The 23,002-nt window shown below is 35.1% G+C and overlaps 1 protein-coding gene across 3 annotated transcripts in view; it reads right to left on the bottom strand.

Moving 5' to 3' along the window:
- The window catches only part of MAP4K5 (mitogen-activated protein kinase kinase kinase kinase 5), a 114,821-nt gene that overhangs the window by 4,579 nt on the left and 87,240 nt on the right, over positions 1-23,002 (bottom strand). For all 3 annotated transcript variants that reach the window (XM_040226777.1, XM_040226780.1, XM_040226778.1), the window contains exons 21-31: positions 22,614-22,698; positions 20,020-20,099; positions 19,661-19,721; positions 16,517-16,519; positions 16,319-16,433; positions 15,849-15,907; positions 14,688-14,791; positions 12,787-12,964; positions 9,841-9,909; positions 6,825-6,917; positions 4,164-4,234 (exon numbers count right to left, since the gene is read on the bottom strand). In XM_040226777.1, the coding sequence (XP_040082711.1) occupies positions 4,164-4,234; positions 6,825-6,917; positions 9,841-9,909; positions 12,787-12,964; positions 14,688-14,791; positions 15,849-15,907; positions 16,319-16,433; positions 16,517-16,519; positions 19,661-19,721; positions 20,020-20,099; positions 22,614-22,698 (918 nt within the window). The remainder of the gene's footprint in view (positions 1-4,163; positions 4,235-6,824; positions 6,918-9,840; positions 9,910-12,786; positions 12,965-14,687; positions 14,792-15,848; positions 15,908-16,318; positions 16,434-16,516; positions 16,520-19,660; positions 19,722-20,019; positions 20,100-22,613; positions 22,699-23,002) is intronic.

Below are 23,002 nucleotides of genomic sequence, written 5' to 3'. Positions count from 1 at the left end.
ACAAATCATCATGTATGGGGTATGGGCCAGGCACTTTACTTAGTACTCTTTATGATATGTATTATCATTCCCATATTATTAAAGATTCAGAGAACTAATGTAACTTGGGAGATCCAAGATTTGAATATAAGTCTGCTAGACTGCACAGCCCCTACAGTGCAGATGCTTGGGGTAGCGTCTCATGGCCCACCTGATTTCAGGAGAGCTCCGACAGACTCCGATGCACCAGTGTCTTACCTCTGTGTACTGGTGGTATTCCTCTGCTCTGTCTTCTCCAAAACTAAACAAAGTGCTCAGACATGCACAGCTACTATTCTAAAGTGTGGGTAGTTTATACTTCTGGGAGCAACTCCTCACAAACAGGGGCCAGCAGCTGGTGTATAAACGCACTTGTGTCTCCACCTTACAGTGAGCTAAATCTGAGGTATGTCTCACACTGTCCCTCAGTAGGGATTTATTAAATATGCTTTTGTTGGCTTTCTGCCTTTCTCCATCATACAGTCCTCACTTTATCACTTGTTTTCTGGGATCTACTCCCAAATAAACTACTTGCCATTTGGATCCTTGTTTCAGGGTCAGCTTTTAGAGGAACCCAAACTATGACAATGTAAATATAAAATAAGTATTAAAAATAGCACTAAAAATAAATAAATCTATTGCATTTTTTGGGGGCCGTGCTGGGTCTTTGCTGCTGTGTGGGCTTTTCCCTCGTTGTGGTGAACGGGGGGCTTCTCTCGAGTTACACAGACTGTTCGCTGTGGTGGCTTCTTCTGTTTTGGAGTATGGGTTCTGGGGGCATGCGGGCTTCAGCAGTTGTGGCACGTGGGCTCAGTAGTTGTAGCTCGCAGGCTTTACAGCACAGGCTCAGTAGGTGTGGCACGTGGGCTTAGTTGCTCCATGGAATGTAGGATCTTCCAGATCAGAGACTGAACCCGTGTCTCCTGCACTGGCAGGTGGATTCTTTACCACTGAGCCACCAGGCAAGTCCTGGAACTAATGAACTTGAATCAATAAAATAAATCTGGTGCTATACTAAGTGGAGCTGATTTTCAGAGTATTAAGTTCGGAAATGTTCCAATCATTGTGGACTGGAGTGGCTGAATATTGCATTATGATCATTCTATCTAGGCCCAAATTGAAGGATGAGAACAAAACCAGAAAGAAAAAGGTAAGCAAGATGACTTAGCAGAAGAAGCAGAATTCACACTTGATATAGTGAAGTATTCCCATCTCTTTCAGAATTTTCCACAGTTTATTGTGATCCACGCAGTCAAAGGCTTTGGCATAGTCAATAAAGCAGAAATAGATGTTTTTCTGGAATTCTCTTGCTTTTTCCCTGATCCAGCAGATGTTGGCAATTTGATCTCTGGTTCCTCTGCCATTCCTAAAACCAGCTTGAACATATGGAAGTTCACGGTTCACGTATTGCTGAAGCCTGGCTTGGAGAATTTTGAGCATTACTTTATTAGCACGTGAGATGAGTGCAATTGTGCATTAGTTTGAACATTCTTTGGCATTGCCTTTCTTAGGGATTGGAATGAACACTGACCTTTTCCAGTCCTGTGGCCACTGCTGAGTTTCCAAATTTGCTGGCATATTGAGTGCAGCACTTTCACAGCACCATCTTTTAGGATATGAAATAGCTCAACTGGAATTCCATCACTTCCATTAGCTTTGTTTGTAGTGATGCTTCCTAAGGCCCACTTGACTTCACATTCTAGGATGTCTGGCTCTAGGTGAGTGATCACACCATCGTGATTATCTGGGTCATGAAGATCTTTTTTGTATAGTTCTTTTGTGTATTCTTGCCACCTCTTCTTAATATATTCTGCTTCTGTTAGGTTCATACCATTTCTGTCCTTTATCGAGCCCATCTTTGCATGAAATGTTCCCTTGGTGTCTCTAATTTTCTTGACGAGATCTCTGGTCTTTCCCACTCTATTGTTTTCCTCTATTTCTTTGCACTGATCATTGAGGAAGGCTTTCTTATCTCTGTATGCAGGTCAGGAAGCAACAGTTAGAACTGGACATGGAACAACAGACTGGTTCCAAATAGGAAAAGGAGTACATCAAGGCTGTATATTGTCACCGTGCTTATTTCACTTATATGCAGTACATCATGAGAAACGCTGGGCTGGAAAAAGCACAAGCTGGAATCAAGACTGCCGGGAGAAATATCAATAACCTTAGATATGCAGATGACATCACCCTTATGGCAGAAAATGAAGAAGAACTAAAGAGCCTCTCGATGAAAGTGAAAGAGAGTGAAAAGGTTGGCTTAAAGCTCAACATTCAGAAAATGAAGATCATGGCATCCGGTCCCACCATTCATGGCAAATAGATGGAGAAACAGTGGAAACGGTGTCAGACTTTATTTTCTTGGGCTCCAAAATCACTGCAGATGATGACTGCAGCCATGAAATAAAAAGACGCTTACTCTTTGGAAGAAAAGTTATGACCAACCTAGACAGCATGTTAAAAAGCCGAGACATCACTTTGTCAACAAAGGTCCGTCTAGTCAAGGCTACGGTTTTTCCAGTAGTAATGTATGGGTGTGAGAGTTGGACTATGAAGAAAGGTGAGTGGAGAAGAATTGATGCTTTTGAACTGTGATGTTGGAGAAGACTCTTGAGAGTCCCTTGGACTGCAAGGAGATCCAATCAGTCCATCCTACAGGAAATCAGTCCTGAATGCTCACTGAAAGGACTGATGTTGAAGCTGAAACTGCAATATTTTAGTCACCTGATGCGAAGAACTGACTCACTGGAAAAGACCCTGATGCTGGGAAAGATTGAAGGCAGGAGGAGAAGGGGACGACAGAGGATGAGATGGTTGGATGGCATCATCGACTTGATGGACATGAGTTTGAATAAACTCTGGGAGTTGGTGATGGACAGGGAAGCCTGGCGTGCTGCAGTCCCTGGGGTCGCAAAGAGTTGGACATGACTGAGCGACTGACCTGAACTGATAATGAAGTATATTGTACAGATTTCTAACCACAGGACTGACACAATGAAAACAGCACTAAGGACAATTAATCTTATGGCAGTAAATAGGACTGTAGGCTTTATTAAATGCAGGCGTCTGGTGACATTTAGTGACATAGGTCAGTAACTAGATAAACTGAAGACAGCTGATTTATTATGTCATTTTTACTTGGAAGCATTCTAATTCTGCACTCATTTAGAGGTGGAAATAGTTATAAGTCCATACATTTGTGAGACCTTGGTGTAAAAGAACTACATAGGTACTCATACAAATGGGAAATATCTTTGCTGGAACTAATCTCTTAAAGTGGGAGCCTAAGTGCCATCTCCTACATGACATGTATCCTGATGATCTCAGTAGAAGTGATCTTTGGAAACCCTTCACATCTAGGGTCTGCCACTGAACTAGTGCTGTAACTCTCGTTAAGTTACCTAACCTCTCTGTGCCTATAAAATAGGGAATATGAACAGTATCTAACCTTACTCTGCCATGCCTTCCTCCAGGGCATCTTTCCAACCCAGGGATGGAACCCAGGTCTCCCACATTACAGGTGGATTCTTTATTGTCTGAGCCACCAGGGAAGCCCAACCTTACTTTGAATGGTACTTAAAAACCCTACTATTCTACTTGCCTTCAATAAACTAATATTTGTAAAGTGCCTGGAACATAGACATCACAAGGGTTTGATATTATTCATAATTATATTCATTATGTCTTCAATGCATAATAATAACAGCAACCTAAATGTATTTGGTACACAATAAATATTTAGTAAGTGAGCTAATTTTCCTAGATTTTCCTTAGTCCTATGATTCAACACATATTAACTTAGAATTTTAAACATAATATTAAAAAAGAAGCTCCACATTTGTAGACTATGGAGAAGGCTTATTAACTTTAGAAAAGTTTAGTAAGCTTAGCGACCATATTTATAAATTACAAATAAGAGGATTGAAGTTGTGTAAACTCATGTTTGACTATTCCTTTGGCCACTGAGAATACAATAAATACAAAACTGGACATTTTTTGAAGGGAAAACACTGGCAATTTTGTTCTACCGGCACTTAAGGCACTAAACATGGCAATGTGGGTTCAGAGAGAAAATGCATAAAATGAATATTGCAACAACTAAAATCTTTAGTGAGAATCACTGGAGATAATTTGAGAAATCTTACCTCATCTGATTTGAAGCTTTTACCCTGCATTCCATGTTTCCAAAAAGCCAATACACTGTCTTGAAGGCATACTAAAAAGGATAAGGGAGAACAGGACTAAAATAAGGCACAGAGCACTGCATTATGCATTTTCCCCGACTGTTTTTAATCAATGATAATGTAAGGTTACTTGGTGCAAAATTCCACTGTCTAGACCATTAGTTCCCAACATTTTTGTGGCTAAGACATGCCAAAGCTCAAATAATGTATTGAGGCAGTGTCACAGAAGTTTTCTTAAGATATATTATAAGAGGCATTTATTTAAAAATGGGCTTCTGATGAGTGGATATCAGCACATTAATTTTTCTTTCATATACTATCTTTTGTCTTATCAGTTCAGTTCAGTCGCTCAGTCATGTCCGACTCTTTGTGACCCCATGAATTTTGTCTTATAAGGGTAAATAAAATAATAAGAATATATAATTGCTTTTTTGGATAAAAGACCTATTTATTTAAATACTATCATATATTTAGAAGTAGCTATTAAGGAAGCATCTTTTATTTATGCTCATGTTTTCCCTAATACAAAATTAATTTTCAAAAATAAACCTGTCTCAAAATTTAACCGCACATGAGTATTTTTGATCTGTGAACCAGTTCTTATTGGAGGCGCTAGGCGCTCTCAGCTACAATACTCCCCACTCTTGCCCCAGCCCCATCAGGCCTCTGGAGCCCCCTGGAACATTGCCCTGGGCTTGTGAGACCTGCTGCCCACAAGAGTGTTCACAGATCTGAGCCAAGCTTGCTCACCTTCTTGATGGTTTTGGATTCAGGAATGACCCACTTTAGGAGGGCCCAAAGTGTGGCCACCCCATGACATGCCATGTCCCCTCCTGCTCCTCATCCATCTCCCATGATTCCCTGAGGCGGCTGAAGGCTAAAGGGAAACCTGTTCTCCCTGTGCCTTGTCCATTTCTGGGTCTTGCCTGGTGCCAAGCACAGGTCTGGACCTACTGAGGCACCCACATGGGGTCACTTCGTGGTTTACAAACAGAGTGGCAGGGATCCCAGTTTGGGGGTGGGGGGCAGCAGGGCCTCTGGTCCTTTCCTGGCCAGAGGCTGGAGTGAATGAGGGAATAAGAATGATGGGAAGAACCAATTTAATTGTTGAAGAGTTAGCCATATGCCCTGTACCAGTAAAGGTGATGAGAGAAAGTGACTGAAATTTATTACACCTCTTACTGAATACTGACTCTGTAAAAAGTTAATGTAAAAATATTCTGGAGACATAATTTAGCTCAATAAACATAATTTTACAGTGACAAATTATACAAATTTCACTAACCATGAAATGAAAAAACAGGTACTGGCTTTATTTTTAAAAGGTGACTTAAAAGGATTCTCTTTTCCCCCATGAGGATCCTTGGAATTATTCCAAGATTCAATGGAAAGAAGACTATAGCCTAGGATGAACAAACTTTTGTGTATAACAACTAAAATTTCCCAAAACGTTTGGCACGTATGAGAAAGTTGAGGTACAAGTGTGTTTCAGTTAAAATTAAGAGAATCTAAAGATCTGTATGTTGGAATCTCTACTGAAAATATTAAATCTTAGGAATTAGTATGCAATATCCAGAATACAAAGGAGTAAAAGAAGAAACTATTTCCAAAATTCCTTTTGTCATAGCATCTACAGAAAGTTTAGGTTTTCCGCTTAAGAAGATTAAAATTTCCAATCATAAGCAAATTATTTATATGTGAGATGTTTACCCAGAGGGATAAAATACACTTTGAGATAGGGCAAAACTGCATTTGAGAAACCATTAAAATATTAAAAACAAACAGAAAATTTTCTAAATAGTGAGAAACATGTTTTTAAAAGTTATATGCATTTAATTTAAAAATACACATTTTTTATGGCCTAAATAAAAATCAATTTTGATTAACTGTTTTTGACTTATGGTAGAACCATATTATAGACTATTCAAAATGTTCCCACCTACAGTATTTTTCCATAAGTCCTATTACTGCTGAGGAAAATACTTACTGACATTAATCAGTGAGGATGCAAAAAATAATGAAATATAATTTTTTAAATCATAACATCAACGATATTACAGAGTTAAACACTCATTGACAAGGAAGTAAATTCAAATGGCATAGTAGTATTTTCCAGATTCTGTGGGAAACTAGCTATTATATTTAAATAGACCTAAAAGCAAAACCACCAACACACATCAATCAGAATCTTACATGGCAAAGAATTTTAACACTGTAAATCACATCACACAAATACCTTCATGATGTGGAAAGTACTAGAAGAAGTATAATTCACTTGATGCAGCAAAGGGAACAATATTTTCATGTTTTAAATATTTAAGAAACAACAATAAAAGATTATTACGGTCCAGACCTGCACTATCTAATATGATAGGAACAAGCCACATGTGGCTATTTACATCAAATTTTAAATTAATTAAAATTTAAAAATTAAAATGTAGCACCATCCATGTTTTTAAATGCTTAACAAGCATGATTAATGACTATTGTATTTACGAACACAGAGAACATTTCTATATCAAAGAAATTTCTATGAGACAATGCTGGTGTAGGTAACCGTTAAGAACAGAAGGAACAAAAAACCAATCTCTCTAAATGCATTATTTTAAAAAGGAGACTTACCTACAGATTCAATGCGAAAATCAAAACTTAGCTCAGAGGCCAGTTTCTTACTTGATTTTAGTTTTCCTTGTAGATTTACAATTTTTACAAATTCTTAAAAAAGAAAAAACAAGTCAAGACTGGAAATACAAATTTGTTAAAACAAATGTAACTTGATATATGGATTTTACGTGGATATACATGAGCTTTTACCTTTACCTTACCTTAATAAAGTTAAATTATTTCCCTTGATTCAAGCATGCTTAGTGAAAAACTGTCATTGATATGTTCTATACAAGTAAGGCCTCCTTTGTAAATGGCAGTTCTGTTACCATTTTTTTTAACATAGTTATTAAACACATTCTGATTTTTTTTCAAGTGCAGTATTTCTTTAATAGTGGTTAACTTGGTGCCTAAATATTCAGCAATATGAGTTGATTTGTTTCCCCTTACAAATTACGTAACATATAAGTAATATAGCAGTATTCTTAACTTTAGTCTGTGACTAACATTCTACAGAAGTACAAGGGACAAAAAGATGGTACTCTCGAGTCAATTTCTTTATCAGTAAACTGTGGGATACACAGTATATGTGAATAATTCTATTTCTCTTTCATCCATTTGTTTTTTAATTTAACCATTTTAGCTCTGACTTGAAAGATATTTCCTCTCTGCAATACTTCGTCATTTGTCTATCATGATTTGTGATTATAGGCCTATCTCTATTGCTGCTTGGTAAAACTGCTTTATACTGTATAGTTGACAAATAATTTTTTCTGCTCCCTTAAGAGAAAAAAAACCAACTGAAGAAAGTCAACTTCCCATTTACCATGTTTTTTTTTTTTAATTAATTAATTAATTTTTTTAATTTTTACTTTACAATTCTGTATTGGTTTTGGCAAAGATAGCTGGGAAATGGAAGGCTTAGTTAATCAAAGGTTTAAAATTTTTTTGACAAAATACATAAATGAGCAAAATGAAAACTAAGTATGATTTATTATCCTTGGATGGCTCAGAAGGTATTTAGGGGTTTAATGTTAAAGGTTAAACATTATTACAATTAAATTCTGATCATCTTTTTATCTGATTAATCAGTACTGAGCTTTCTACTTGTTTTGAGTAAAAAAGAATTCACTGAATTCACTTAAAAGTAACCAAAAAACACTCCAATCTTATCAGTACTCAAAGAATCAAATGGGATAATGCGCAAAGGAAACATTGTGGATTTGGTTTACTTATCTATAATATTAGATGATCTTTATGAGTCTATAAGGCAAATCCAAAAGGGAATGCTTTAGAAAAGAGAAATTAAGAAAAAAATATGGCAAATTCAGTACTGGAACAATTTAAAAAATAACCCTAAGCATCAAAGAGAAGCTTTAATAATTTTCAAATACTGGAATGAATCAAATCAGAGAGAATATTGCCAAGTTTCAAATATAATTCCAAGTCTGGGAGAATTTCACTTGCAGGATTCACTGCATTCAAGTAAAGCAGATTTTAGGGATTAGAGTGCTTTGTTTGAAAAACTGAAAAAACCTGTTAAAGTTTTTCTGCTTCTTCACTGCATATATAGCACAACATACATCTATCAATAACATCTCTCTCTACATTAAAAGAATTACAACTACAGGTAAAGATTTCAAATCTATTTGTAAATTAGAATATTATACTGACAGGATTCTAAAAGTTTATGTTATATAAGTGATCATATTAGTATAATCTTCTATTGTTTCATTAATTACAATGATTTATGAAAGAACTCTCAGAATAGTTTATACAGAATTTTACCCCAAGGTTATGGTTCTAATATCGTCCCTTGGTATCCATGGGGGATTGGTTCCTGTACCCCTCAAGGAGATCGAAATCCATGGATGCTCAAGTCCCTTATATAAAATGGCCTAGTGTTTGCATATAACCTATACATATCCCTCCATAGAGTTTAACATTTTAGAATATTTTTATTGAAATATAGCTGATTTACAATATTATGTGTGTTTCAGGTGTACAGCACACCAATTCAGTTATATGTACGTGTGTATGTGTGCTCAGTCACTTCGGTCATGCCCAGCTCTTTGTGACCCTATGGACTGCAGTCCACCAGGTGCCTCTGTCCATGGGAGTTTCAAGGCAAGAGTACTGGAGTGGGTTGCCACACCCTCCTCCAGGGGATTTTCCTGACCCAGGGATCAAACTGGCATTTCCTTCCTCTCCTTCATTGCAGGCAGATTCTTTACCACTGAGCTATGGGGGAAGCCCACGTATGTGTGTGGGGGTATATATATATCTTTTCAGATTCTTTTCCCTTACAGGTTATAAATACTATTGAGTTATAGTTCCCTGTGTTAAGTAATCTATGTTTCTAGATTACTTATAATACATTGCTGCTGCTGCTGCTAAGTCGCGTCAGTCGTGTCTGACTCTGCGCGACCCCGTAGACAGAAGCCCACCAGGCTCCTCTGTCCCTGGGATTCTCCAGGCAAGAGCACTGGAGTGGGTTGCCATTTCCTTCTCCAATGCATGAAAGTGAAAAGTGAAAGTGAAGTCGATCAGTCGTGTCTGACTTTTAGTGACCCCATGGACTGTAACCTACGAGGCTCCTCTGTCTATGGGATTTTCCAGGCAAGAGTACTAGAGTGGGGTGCCACTGCCTTAACACAATGTAAAAGCTGTATAAATAGTTGTCAGGCCCTCAGCAAATTCAGGTTTGTTTTTTTGAGCTTTCTGGAATTTTTTTTCTGAATATTTTCAATCCATGGTTGATTGAATAAAGGATGTGGAACCCATGGATACATAGGGTTGACTGTACAATGTTTCCAAGTAGGCCAAACAAAATAAAGAAAAAGGTCACAGAGGACAGTACTGACAAACAGATCAATTAATTACTATATATGTAAATAATTTATATTTTTCATCAATAAAACATGGCTACTTAAGGTGGAAAGTCAAAATCTACTGATTCTATTAGAATCTAGTTCATGAAAAGGTATGTTATATCAAGTAGTATACTTAGAATAAACTTTAAAATAGTACTTACTATCCAAACACACTAAAACAGTATCTCTCTCCAACTGTGTTACGTGAATGGAATCTAACTGTTGGTTGCCTTGGGGGGAAAAGGAAAACAAGGTTACAGTTATATAATATGCTTTAAAAATTAAAACTTAGAAAAGAAACACAAATTCTGATTTTTTCCTGTGATTTTAAACTAGCCTTTGAAGTTTAACACAAAAATTATATTTTGTAATTGTCTTCTCAAAAAAAATGTATGTAAGTCAATTTAAAAAACAAAGTCTTAAGCAAGGCTAACTGAGAAAGGCTCAATATTATATTTAATTAATACCTCGGCTAGTTCCAGAAAGGTATATTACAAAAATAAAATGAAGCAAATGGTAAATATGGGGAAGGAAGTAAGATGCATGTTATACAGTGATTAGATTTTGCTCTGCATTTTATAGTAGCCAATGAGAAGATGAAAACAAGGTCAGGTGGGTCACAGTGTCTCTGAGATTAAAAAAAAACAAAACAAGTCAGTAAGTCAGAAAAAGCAAAAGTATTAATGAAACTATGATCAGAGAGCAATTTTTCTGGTTATTGGGATGTGAGTGTAGGTTGGAGTTCCTTTATTAACAGGACACCAGTTGACATAATGAACAATACTGTCAACAGTATCTTTGCAGGAAGCAACTTTCACTACTTGGCTGATAAACATCTGCTAATATAAGTGATGACATTTTTGCAAAACATTTTTGGTAAAACTATTTTAGCCACTCAGATTGCATGAATGGTCTAGGTGAAACCATGCAAAGATTTTAGATTATTTAGAGCAGTCATTTTTAACTACATCTTTTGGGAAAACCCATAGATACTCTCCTTTAAAAACTGCACTTCTGAGCATAAACACAAAATCTTACACATTATTTTGGGGTATTTGTGGACCTTCCAAAATCCATACATAGTGAAGAATCCAGATGTACAGAATTGGTAAAGTGTTGTTTCTCAGGCAATATTCCAAAAAAAAAATAGCTTTTCTATTAACATACAGTTATTGTGTACTGATGATAACTACTAAGCACCATCCTTGGAGAAAAGGATACTGCAACTAATCAAAATAAGACGAAGAGAGTCTTGGAGTAGGAGTTCATTTTAATTGTTAAAACTGCTGTCAAGTCAAGGTGTGGTCTCAGCAATCAACATAGCTGGGAGATAGATTAGCAATCATTTGTGAAAATGGAGAAACCTAATAAGGACAATCTCAGCTTTAGGGTGATTTGAATGTATACCCTCAGAGTTCTGGCTCTCCTCGGGAAGTAATTTTGGGTCTGCCGTAATTTTAGCCTAGACTGTGTTATAAATGGATAGAACAGTATACCTCTGGCATTTAAAAGCAAACAACAACCCTTGAACCTCACTCCTGCAAATTCACAAAAGGACTCATTGAATGCCCAGCCTTAAACAATGTAACCTCCTAATACAACATACAGAAGAAAGTGGTTTGCAAACTTACATTAGATAATCTTATGAAATAACTTTCTCTACACTATTATTATATATGAACAACTTATAAACAAGTTGAGGCTGTCTGGCAAACATGATCTTGGTTTTAAAATGAACGGACCTATAACCCTTCTTTTTAGCAGTAACTATCTAATAGGAACACATTTCTATTTGGCTTGCTTATATTTCATGATAATAAAACAATGCCATTTGGACATTTCTGTTAGCTATACCATGAGGGTATGCATCTAACTCAACCAAAAGCATTAACAAATTAGAAAGAAAAACGAGTGCAGGGGGCAGGGTAGGGGGAGAAAAGCGGAGGATAGGGGGAGGGTAAAGAATATACTCCTATTTTATTCTACTGGAAATTAGCATCTGGTGCACATAAACAGTGATAATAGTCCAAGGCATGCTGGAACTGGCTTGTACTGGACTGATAAATTTTCAGAAATTTTGCAAGTCAGATGACATTAAGTTGGTATTTTGAAATTGGCTGTGGTGAGAGCATTTATACCACAGAAACAGGCAACTGCTATAAACGAGGCTTCTCTGCAGCCCAAGAATCTGTTGTTAAACATTTACTAGGACAGCAATAGGTCATACTGATTCTTATTCTGAAAGTGACATTAGTGCAGTTCTACATTAACTTCAATAGCTGGGATGTATAAAGAGTTCTTAAAATTTAGCCTAAAGATGATCAAAAGCCAAAGATATTTAATAAGAACTTATAATAACTTATAACAGACTTCTTCTCAAGGTGATAAAGAAAAGGGGATCAGTAATGAAATAGTTATAACTAAAGCTTGCTTGACTTCATATGTAAAAATGGCTTGATAAACCTGGGGTGATAATACACAAGTACAATAAAAACAGTGAACGGGCAAAATGAAGACTTTCATTTTGTTAATTTTTAACATAAATTCTTGACTGATTTGTTCCCATTTTAAAGTTTGAAAATAAACTTCCCAATCTTTTCAGAGCTTTCACCGAGACATGTTTGATAAAATTCTAGGCTAACAAACCGTTCTCAGAAAATGCAAGAGATATAATATTCCCTGTAACTTTAAATGGTAATGCTTGGAGGCCACACATGAGAAGCTTCTATTAAGTCTGAAAAGTACTAGAACTCAATGATTTTAGGAAGTGTAGGGGGAAAAACTGATTTTAAAAAAAGTTAATTTCTTTGCTTGGGAAGTTGATAAAATCTAAAAACTATCTTAGAAAACTTACTTACTTAGTAAGTCCAAATATTAACTGACAACAACTAAGACTTCTAAATGCTGGGAATCACTAAAATTTTTCTTGGTAAAATACTTTGTATGTATCAAATTGCCTCTGGCAAACAGAGATCATAAACTATATGTACATGATCCTCTGTGCTTACTTGGGAAACTCTACTAGAAAGCCCATGCAGGTTGAACCTGTTCTGCTGCTTCTATAGACAAAAGCATTAATACTTTAACATAAAGTAAAAAACACTTACCAGCACCAATTTCTGTAAACCATGAGGATGCAGAGTTCAAATTGATTGTCTCAAACTGAACTACCTGATTTAATTCGGTGCCTTTGCTAATAGCTACACAGACCATAGGATATTCCTGTTCTGGTATTACCAGCATTTCAAAAACATTCAAAGGACTTGGCAAAGGAAAATCAAAGTGCTGCAAGAAAAAAGGAGCATAATTTAGAAACAATCTCCTCATTCACTCTGTTGCTGAATAAATTCAACAGAAAGGCTTTCATTTTCTTGATTGATCTGATTCTAAGAAATGACTCCCTCTTACTGGCACAAAAACAGACATACAGATCAATGGAACAGAATAAAGAGCCTAGAAATAAGTATACAGACCTATGGTCAACTAATCTACGACAAAGCAGCATTATGAAAGTGGGACAGGCTCATGTAAATCAATGAGGTTAGAATACTCCCTCTTACCATATACAAAAATAAACTCAAAATAGCTTAAAGACTCACAAAAATTGTAGCAATATTTTCTTAGATCAGTCTCCTAAGTCAAATAAATAAAAAAACCCAAAAATAACAAATAGGACCTAATCGAACTTAAAGGCTTTTGCATAGGAAAGGAAACCATAAATAAAACAAAAAAGAAAATGTACAGAATGGGAGAAAATATTTGTAAATAATGTGACCAACAAGGGCTTAATTTCCAAACTACATATCCCGTTCATATAACTTGAATATCAAGAAAAGAAAAAACCCAATCAAAAAAATGGGTAGAAGACCTAAACAGACATTTTCCCAAAGAAGACATACAGATGGCTACTAGGCACAGGAAAAGATGTTCAGCACTGCTAGTTATTAGAGAAATACATATCAAAACTACAATGAGGTGCCACCTCATACCAATCGCGATGGCCACTATTAAAAAGTCTAGAAATAATAAATGCTGGGGAGGGTTTGGAGGAAAGAGAACACTCCTACACTATTGGTAGGAATGTAATTTGGTGCAGTCACTATGGAGAATAGCATGGAGGTTCCTTAAAAACAGAAAAGAGAGCTTCCATGTGATCCTGCAGTCCTACTCCCGGGAATACCCTGGGAAAGATGAAACCAATTTGAAAAGACAGACGCACCCCAGCATTCACAGCAGCACTATTTATAACAGCCAAGACATGGGAACAATCCAAGTGCACATCAACAGATGACTGGCCTAAGACGTGCTGCATATATTCAACGGAATATTATTCAGCCATAAAAAGAATGAAACATTGCCACTGCAGCAACATGGATGGACCTAGACAATATCATGCTTAGTGAAGTAAGTCAGACAAATAATACACGATATCACTTATATGTGGAATCTAAAAACCAATACAAATGAATCTATATACAAAATAGAAACAGACATAAAAAACAAAGAAAGGGGGTGGGGAATGGATAAATAAGAAGTACAGAATCTACATATACAAACTACTATACATAAAATACATAAGCAATAAGGATTTATTGTATAACATAGGAAACTATATTTATATTTAATACCTTTAATAATCTATCATGAAAACAATCTGAAAAAAGAAATATACAACTGAACACTTTGCTCTATACCTGAAACACAATATCATATAATACTTCAATTAAAAAAATGACTACATCTAAATGATCATGATAAGGATCAGTTTTCCATAAACATATATTTTAGAGAATTGGCCACATTCTTCTTTATGAATGTGTTATTTCTGGAAATTTATTAACATAAAATAAAGATGAAATCTTTAAAGTCTTAAGAACACAAAAGCCCTTAAACCAAATAAATACCTATAAACATGATCCTGGCTGTTAGCAATGGGATTCTACAATTTTAGGTTCAATCATACATTTGTGTTTTCTAAAGAAGAAAATGTAAACAAAGTAATATATACCTTTATCAACATGAATTTCTGCATTGGCTCATACCACTGAAGTAAAACAATTCCAGACTGTAAAGCTCCGCAGAGGTATTTATGTCCCGTGTAAGGGTTTCTGACTGGAAAGAAACAAAACAGACACATCCAGAACACTGAATATTTTTATATGAAAACATAAAGTTTAGCTACAACCAACTACTGAATTATACTCACCCCAAAGCTAACTCAGTTTTCTTTACAAAGGCAGTGCTGATACATTGTTGTTGCTCAGTTGCTAAGTCATGACTGATTCTTTGCAATTCCATGGTCCGGCAACATTGGATAGACAGAATGGGGAATAATCAGGCCATAAAGACCAACCATGCAATTCAGGGTAGGGGCTTTGGATCATGCAGCATCACTTGACCTCCAGAGGGGCTGGATACTGAGGTTAGCCACATGGGCAGTCGAGCATGCCTATGTGATAGAGCCCTAGTAAAACCTCTGAACACTGAGGTTGTTGAGTAAGCTTACCTAGCTAGCAATGCTGTGTATTATCACAGGTCACTGCCTGAAAAGTAACACTATCCATATTCTATGGAGGACAACAGAAGCTCTACATCTTGTATCTTTCCTGGACTCTGCCCTATGCACATCTTCCTTTAGCTGATTTTAATCTATATCCTTTCCCTGTAACAAACCAAAGCCAAGAGTATAACCACTTTCAGCGAATTCTGAGTCATACCAGTGAAATTCTGACCATGAAGGTTATAACTGGTAAACTTATAATTGGTAACAGAAGTGAGAGTGGTCTTGCATGGCTGCTCCCCCTAACTTCAGAGTTGGGCAGAGTCCTGAAATAATAATGTTCATAAAGCACTACTCAATAACCGTTAAGTTAATGGTAAGTGCTAACTGAAAGCTAGGATATTAGCAGAGATAGAGCCTTAGGGACTGTGGTTAAAAAAATCTGAGGAACACTGTGCTCTGAGAAAGCATCAGGTCAGGGCTACTATCTTCAAGTGCTTTTGTGCCATGTCCCACTATACATTCCTGAGCTTCAGTGGTCCCTTAACTCCTTATTTAAAACAAATATAAAGCTTCCCTTCCTTTATTTAATACTCTAAGAACTTTACATATAATTTTAAAGATGTTAAAAGTTCTAACCATTCAGTTTCAGAAATAGTATTTACTCACCTATGCAACATTTATGGCAGCCCTTTGTATCAGGAATCTTTGTGGTTAAAGCGAACTTTCTGTAAACACAGGACAATATAAATGTACTCTACTACAGTGGTTCTCAAACAGTGAGTGATCTGTGAATCAGTTCCATCAGAATTAGTCAAGGAGCTTTAAAAAAAACCATCTTAAACTATGACTCCAAACTATATGATAGTATAGGTCTGAGATGGGGCCTGGGAATTTATATCATAAAACTTCTATGGATGATGGTCATGGACAGTCAAGTTACAAAATACTTATCTTTTGAACTCTATATGACATTCACTTTATTTTATTTATTTATTTATTTTTAATGACATTCACTTTAATGTAAACTACCTTTCAAAATTAAGACAAAGGAAGTTTTTCAGTGGGCAAGAAGACTGGTTGCTTTAAAAATAGACACTAATTCCCCTCACTCCCAGCAGAATCAAAATATTTAGTACCTTGGTAGTATGCGATCTGGAAACCTATGAGTTTGAATATGGGCAGCTAGTCCTGGTTTTTTGGCTTGTTCAAACAAAGCAATAAGATTATGAGAGTAGAGTTGAAAGGTTTTTCCTAAAAAAGAGAAACATGTTATTTTTATTAGAATTATTTAAAACAGAGAAATACAATTTTCAAGCAAAAGAAATAATAATTACCTTCTAAAATGATGAATCCAGACATGTTCAAAAAGCCAAGCAAAATAGAAAAACATAAACAAAAATACATAGTTAGTACTACTTTGAAAGCTAACAAGTAAAATAAGTTTTAGGACAGTAACAGATAATTGTGTTTCCCAATACATAAATTAGATATATTCTGACTAATAGGTGATCTGGACAGAATATATGTAAACCTTAATGAAGTGAACATAGAAAAAGAAATTGTTAAACATTTTTGCCAAATAGGCTGAGTCACAATGATGCACATGTGACTATTTCAGTACAACACGGAAAACTATATAATCACTACATTATCTTTCTGAGCTACTCCTATTTATGAATAATCTACCACATAGCCTTGGATTAAAACTGATTGTGAAAGAAGTGTTAGATAACATTGAAGTACTAAGAAAAGTAAAGCAAACTAATACTATATGCCATAGGATATAACAGGGCTACAAGTATGTGCTATCATTATTCAGGATAACTGGACTATGATTTCTATATAATCAAAACCACATATTTAATCCCCATTAAAAGGGGAAGATATGGTAAATATCTGACTCCTTACTATATATGACATGGTACTGTAACAGCCCCAAATAGTATCTATCATTTTACTATGAGAAAACATGAAAAAGAGTGACTTTATCCTCACAAAATTTTCTGTATCTTTTCAAAATGCAGCATTCTGCCTAACAGTATACCACCCTTCCTTTCTCAAGTCCCCCTTTATATATAACTAGTTACTTAACCTATAACTAGTACAGCTAACACATGTACATGTATGTACATTCACGCACAGAAATGCAGACTCTTAAACAGAACGTTTCCTCTTATTGAGCAATGCTACCTATCTTCATTCAGTTCCACAGGTCATTTTAAGTAGAATTTGGAAAGAACTAATTTATAGGCTAGCTTTTTCCTGCCTTTCTATAGTTATTTTATAAATATATAAAATGTACTCTGTGTGGCTTTTAAGCTTATTCACACAGACAGGTATATAAAAGCAGTTGGAGGAAAGTGACTCTATATGAATACAAATCAGAATTGTTAATTCTAATAGAATTAGGTTTATTTTCATAATATAATATGATATTTTAATATTTTATTAGATAAAAGTAAAAAAAAATTGGGGGACTCAAAATCAAAGAGAATAACAGTCATTTGAGGACCCTAGTTTTTAAAAAGACATTTGTGGACAATCAAATAATACGCTCTTTGTAAAAACTCATCAGCTCAAATACACAAATTCCTGAAGAGTCTCGACTAGGTGATGGTTAGTACAAGAGTTTAAGTTATATACACTCACACACACATACTTAAAATTATGAAAATGTTCTTAAATTAGCCACAATTCATAATGAGTTAAAACTGTATCAGCACTGATGTTTTAAAGCATGAGTAGCTGAAAGGTATACTTAATAACAAAAAGTCTAACAGTATAGTAAATAATAGCTGGGATGTAATCATTAGAGTATCAAACAAAACAAAAAAAATTAAGGAATGTTAAAATAAGTTAGTTATTCAAAGTGGAGAAAGGAATGAGTGCTATTTTAATAGATGACAGCATTAGGATTAAGGAAAGAGAGAAATAATTAACTATCTTGTACAGTGGTCCCATCACAAGTATTGTTCCAGGATCCCCATGCAGATACCGAAATCTGAGGTTGCTGAAGTCCCTCATATAAAATGATGTCATGTAGCACTTGCATATAACCTATGCACACCCTTCCATATACTTTAAATTATCTCTAGATTATGTATAATACCTAGTACAATGTAAATGTTATATAAATAGTGACCCAGTGCCTGGCAAATTTCAAGTTTTGTTTCTTTTTGGAATTTTCCAGAATTTAAAAAGAAACTTCTGTCTGCAGTTGGTTGAAGCTGTACATGCAGATAGAGGGAGCCAACTATGCTCTACTATCAGAATGAAAGCAAGTAGCGAACCTTTAGGTAGCCACTTAAATCCAAAATGTAATAAAATTGTTTTTGGCAGGTAACTATTGGAAAAAAAAAAAGCCTAAAACACCACCCGTCTATCCCCAACAAAACAAAAAAAGCACGAACAACAAAATTAGAATAGGCTGCTCCAAAACCCTTATGATTATTTTTAAGACTTTATAAAGTTTTGGTCCAAGTTGGCTAATAAATATGTGGTCCAGAATTCTACCAGCGAACATCTCTTAAGTCTTCACAGTTAACTAAGTACTCGTTATATCTCACTTAATCCTCACAGCAATCTTGTGAGGTTGTTATTGTTACTATCCTCCTCATATTACAATTAAGAAAACTGAGAGCAGCAACATGGATGTATTTAGAGATGATCACACTAAGTGCAGTAAGTCATAAAGAGAAAGACAAATACCGTATAAATCACTTATATATGGAATTTAATGTGAGCCAAAGAACCTATCTACGAAACAGACTCAGAGAAGTAGAGAACAGATTTACTGGTTGTCAACAGGGAGGGTCAGTGGGGAAGGATGGACCAGGAGTTTGGGCTTAGCAGATGTACACTATTACACACAGAATATACGAACAACAAGGCCCTACTGTATACAGCACAGGGAACTATGTTCAATATCCTGTGATAGACCATAAAGGAAAAAGGCATGAAAAAGAATATACATATGGAAAACTGAAATACTTTACAGTACAGCAGAAATCAATATATCGTAAGTCAACTAACCTTCAATTAAAAAAATTTAAACAGATATAATTTTTGAAAAAAAAAAAGAAAGAAACCCAAGGCTGAGAGACAAGAGACGGTGACTGGCTCAAGATTAAAGAGAAGGAAGTAGCTGGATTCTCTGATTGCTTCCCGTCAACTGCTGATTCTCAGTGGAAGGCAGGGATGGTGGCAGGAACAGAGACTGTGAAAGAGACAGCCTCAGGGAACAATCACTGTCGTTTTCCAACTGTGTAGTTCTTGGGCACGTGTGGGAAGTACAGCTTTAACTGACAACAGGGTTTCTTCCTATTCTACACCGGTCAAAAAACACCTACAAGCCTCAAGGTCAACTATACTAGATTATAATCACCCTAAATAACAACAGTTTAAAATAATATATGTTGAAATCACATTTCGCTGCTGTCCGTGGTTTATTTATCCTATTACTTTCATCATATACGTACCTGACAGTGACATTAAAGTGTTGTTGATAACATAGAGCCAAGTGCATTTCCGTGGAAATAACTGTTAAGAGAAAAGTAGGTCATTAAAACCCCCCGATTTCATGCCCTTACCCCTCAACCTCCAAATTTCAACAGCCTGAAAGAGTAGGAAAATTACTATTTCTATCTTTCAGTAAATTATTACAACCTTACAGAAAAATATCTTCATATATGAACATATAAAGAGTATAATTTCACCACTTTAAATATTTAAATCATAAAAATTAAAACTGGGGCCCATATATATTGACCTAAAATTAAGATATTTCCTTTATTCAATTAGTCCAAGCTAATTTTTTGAGTTAAAACTCCTAAATTACCTGTTCCATCGTTGCCTCATGTAGTTCATTGAGATTCAATGTATAAATACCATCTTCAGTTCCGAAAATAATGTACTGATCTAAAATAGTTGAGATAAATCACCAGAATTTATAACATTTTCTGAAATCATTCATTAAAATAATGGCCTTATATTTTAATGGTATTAAGAATTAGCCACCCACCCATCCAAAGAAAAATTATTTTGTAAAACCCATGCTACCTTCTTTAATTCTTTCCCCAATTCTTCATTTTTTAAAAAGTAGATATATTGTTACTAACTCTGCTTTATCTTACTATAAAATTTTTTAAAATGAAATTTTCATTACATGTCATCTTATTCAAACACAGTGAATAAATGAGAAAGAAGTAAAACTGTTAACAGATGTCAATGGATTGTCAATGGATACTAAAACTAGTCAGTGAAAGCTTGATGAGCAAGAGGATATTTATCAAGTCTCAATGTATCTCCACGCTAGCTACGTATCAATTACTTTGGGAACTATTACATACAGAATATATAAACAACAAACTATTATATATTATATACTTTGGGAACTATTATATACAGAATATATAAACAACAAATATTTGGGAATTAAGCAATTACTTAGAAAGGGAAAAATAGGAACTTGACAGAAAAGAAGGCTAGTGAGCACCACCTTAACCGACTGGTCAATGTTAATGTCGCTAGCACTTGGACAAGTTGATACCTAGTGCCTCCTGATATGATGAACTGAGAAGAGCACAAAAACACTTCTGTGATATTCCTTCCCCAAATACATAACTTGATCTACACATGAAGACTCATCGGACAGACCCAAGTTAAGGGACAGTCTACAAAATAAGCAGCCTCAAAATATGGCATGATCAGGTGAGAGAGAAAAGCTGAACAACTTTCAGACTAAAGGAGACTAAAGGCATGACAGGCAAATCCAACACGTTAACTTGAACTAGATGTTGGACTGGGGGGAAAAAGAGGGAGAGGAAAATGAAAGACACTCCTGGGATAATTAAAAAAACTTACATATGGTCTGTGGATTAAAAAACAGTATTATATCAGTGACAAAGTTTCTGATCTTTGTAATAGGGCTGTGATTATATAAGAGATGATTCTTGCTTCTAGGAAATACAAAGTGAAGTATAAGGGGAAGAGGAGCATGGTGAAGTGATAAGGGGAAGAGGAGCAACTCACCCTTCAAGTGATTCAGAAAAAAAAAATGCACATACAGATAGAAAACAGTAAAACAAATGTGGCAAAAGAATGAACACACACACTACTATATATAAAATGGATAACCAACAAGGATCCACTGTGTAGCACGGCAAACTCTACTCAATACTCTGTGAATACCTATATGGGAAAGAACCTAAAAAGGAATGAATATATGTATGTGTGTAAATGAATCACTTTTCTGTACACCTGAAACTAACACAATATTGTAAATCAATTATACTTAAATAAAAATAATAAATAGTATGGTTTTGGTGAGGGTGTTAAAAAAAAAGAAACTCTTGATGATTCTGGGTATATCAGAGTTTGTTGTACTATTTCTCTAGCTTTTCTGTAAGTGTAAACTTCTAGAAAAATAAAAAGTTACAAATATTTTTTAAAAATTTGCTTCCTGTTAACATTATTTTCTGTTATACTTTCTAATGATGGCACATAAAGCAAGATAGTTACACAACCTGTCTTTATGACTGTGTTGAAACAAACATTTCCAGAACCACTTCCACTGCCTAATCTCTGCTAATTCCCAGACAACCAGGTTGGCTCCTTTCTTCTTTGCAACAAGGTGAGTATTATGAGTATTTTATGTTATAAATGATCACACTTAATTTAAGTATCTTTTCCAAGTCACACAGTAATGACAGCTAGGGAACTCAACCCATATATATTTGATTCCAAATTTTCCCCATGTGTTATGCTTCCTCACTTTAAAATCACATAGCCTAAATTTTTAAGAGTAAATTTTACTTTATCATTGTAGACTTTCAAAAACATTATAATAATACAACAAATTCTTGAATATACTTCATGCATATTCCACAAATGTCAACATTTGCTACTTTTGTTTTTATCCTTTTTTCTCTCTACACACACATTTCCCCCCTTTTCCTGAATTAAGTTATAAGCCTGATATCCCTTTATTCCTAAATATCTGTGTGCATTTCTTAAAAAAAAAAAAGGTCTTACATAACTACAGAAAAATGATCAAAATTAGGATATATCAAAATCTGGGAATCAGGATATTCAGCATACTGAAGCAATATATTATCTAATATCTTGACTCTGAGATCATCAATTGGCCCAGTACTATCTTTGTAAATAAAAGAAAAATGCCAAATTATGGTTGCAATCAGTTGTGACGTCTCTTTTAATCAGGAATTGTTCTTGTATGCTCTAAAATTCTAATGCTTTTAAACCAAAACTGTTTACCTATTTAGGTTGTTATACTAAATAGTAAGACCTATACTATTTGGTCTGTAGGTTGTACTTTTTAAAGTAAAAAGCCCTCAGTTCAGTGATCATAAAGATCCTTTCCAATAATAAATACTTTGTCAGAGAGGTATATAAAAGTTTCAGAAATGTTACCTTTTGTATCAGGATGTATCCAAGATGTTGCACAATTAATTTTCAAAGGGCAGCCATCAAAAACTTTGGAAAAACATGCTCCCATCTTATTTAAAAAGAAAGAAATGTTGACTTATTTGATTAGATAGTTTTTATATTCTTAGAAAAAAGCTGAAGATTATTATGAAATGCTAAACTGACTCTTATTTGCATATACTTATGGTCTCATTACAAAACAAAATTCATGTTTTGATATATTGATTAACTCCTTCTATCAAGAGAGTTTCATACTTGTTCCTTGAGTAATCCTCTATTTTAGAGCAAAAATATCAGATTTACCAAAACATCTACATATGTCAATGATACATTCTCGGTACCTAAGTCACAAATTATCTTTACGACTAAGATTT

Source organism: Oryx dammah, unplaced genomic scaffold (assembly GCF_014754425.2).
Source record: "Oryx dammah isolate SB20612 unplaced genomic scaffold, SCBI_Odam_1.1 HiC_scaffold_26, whole genome shotgun sequence".
Lineage (NCBI taxonomy): Eukaryota > Metazoa > Chordata > Mammalia > Artiodactyla > Bovidae > Oryx > Oryx dammah.
This window is presented reverse-complemented; position numbering and strand designations above follow the sequence as displayed.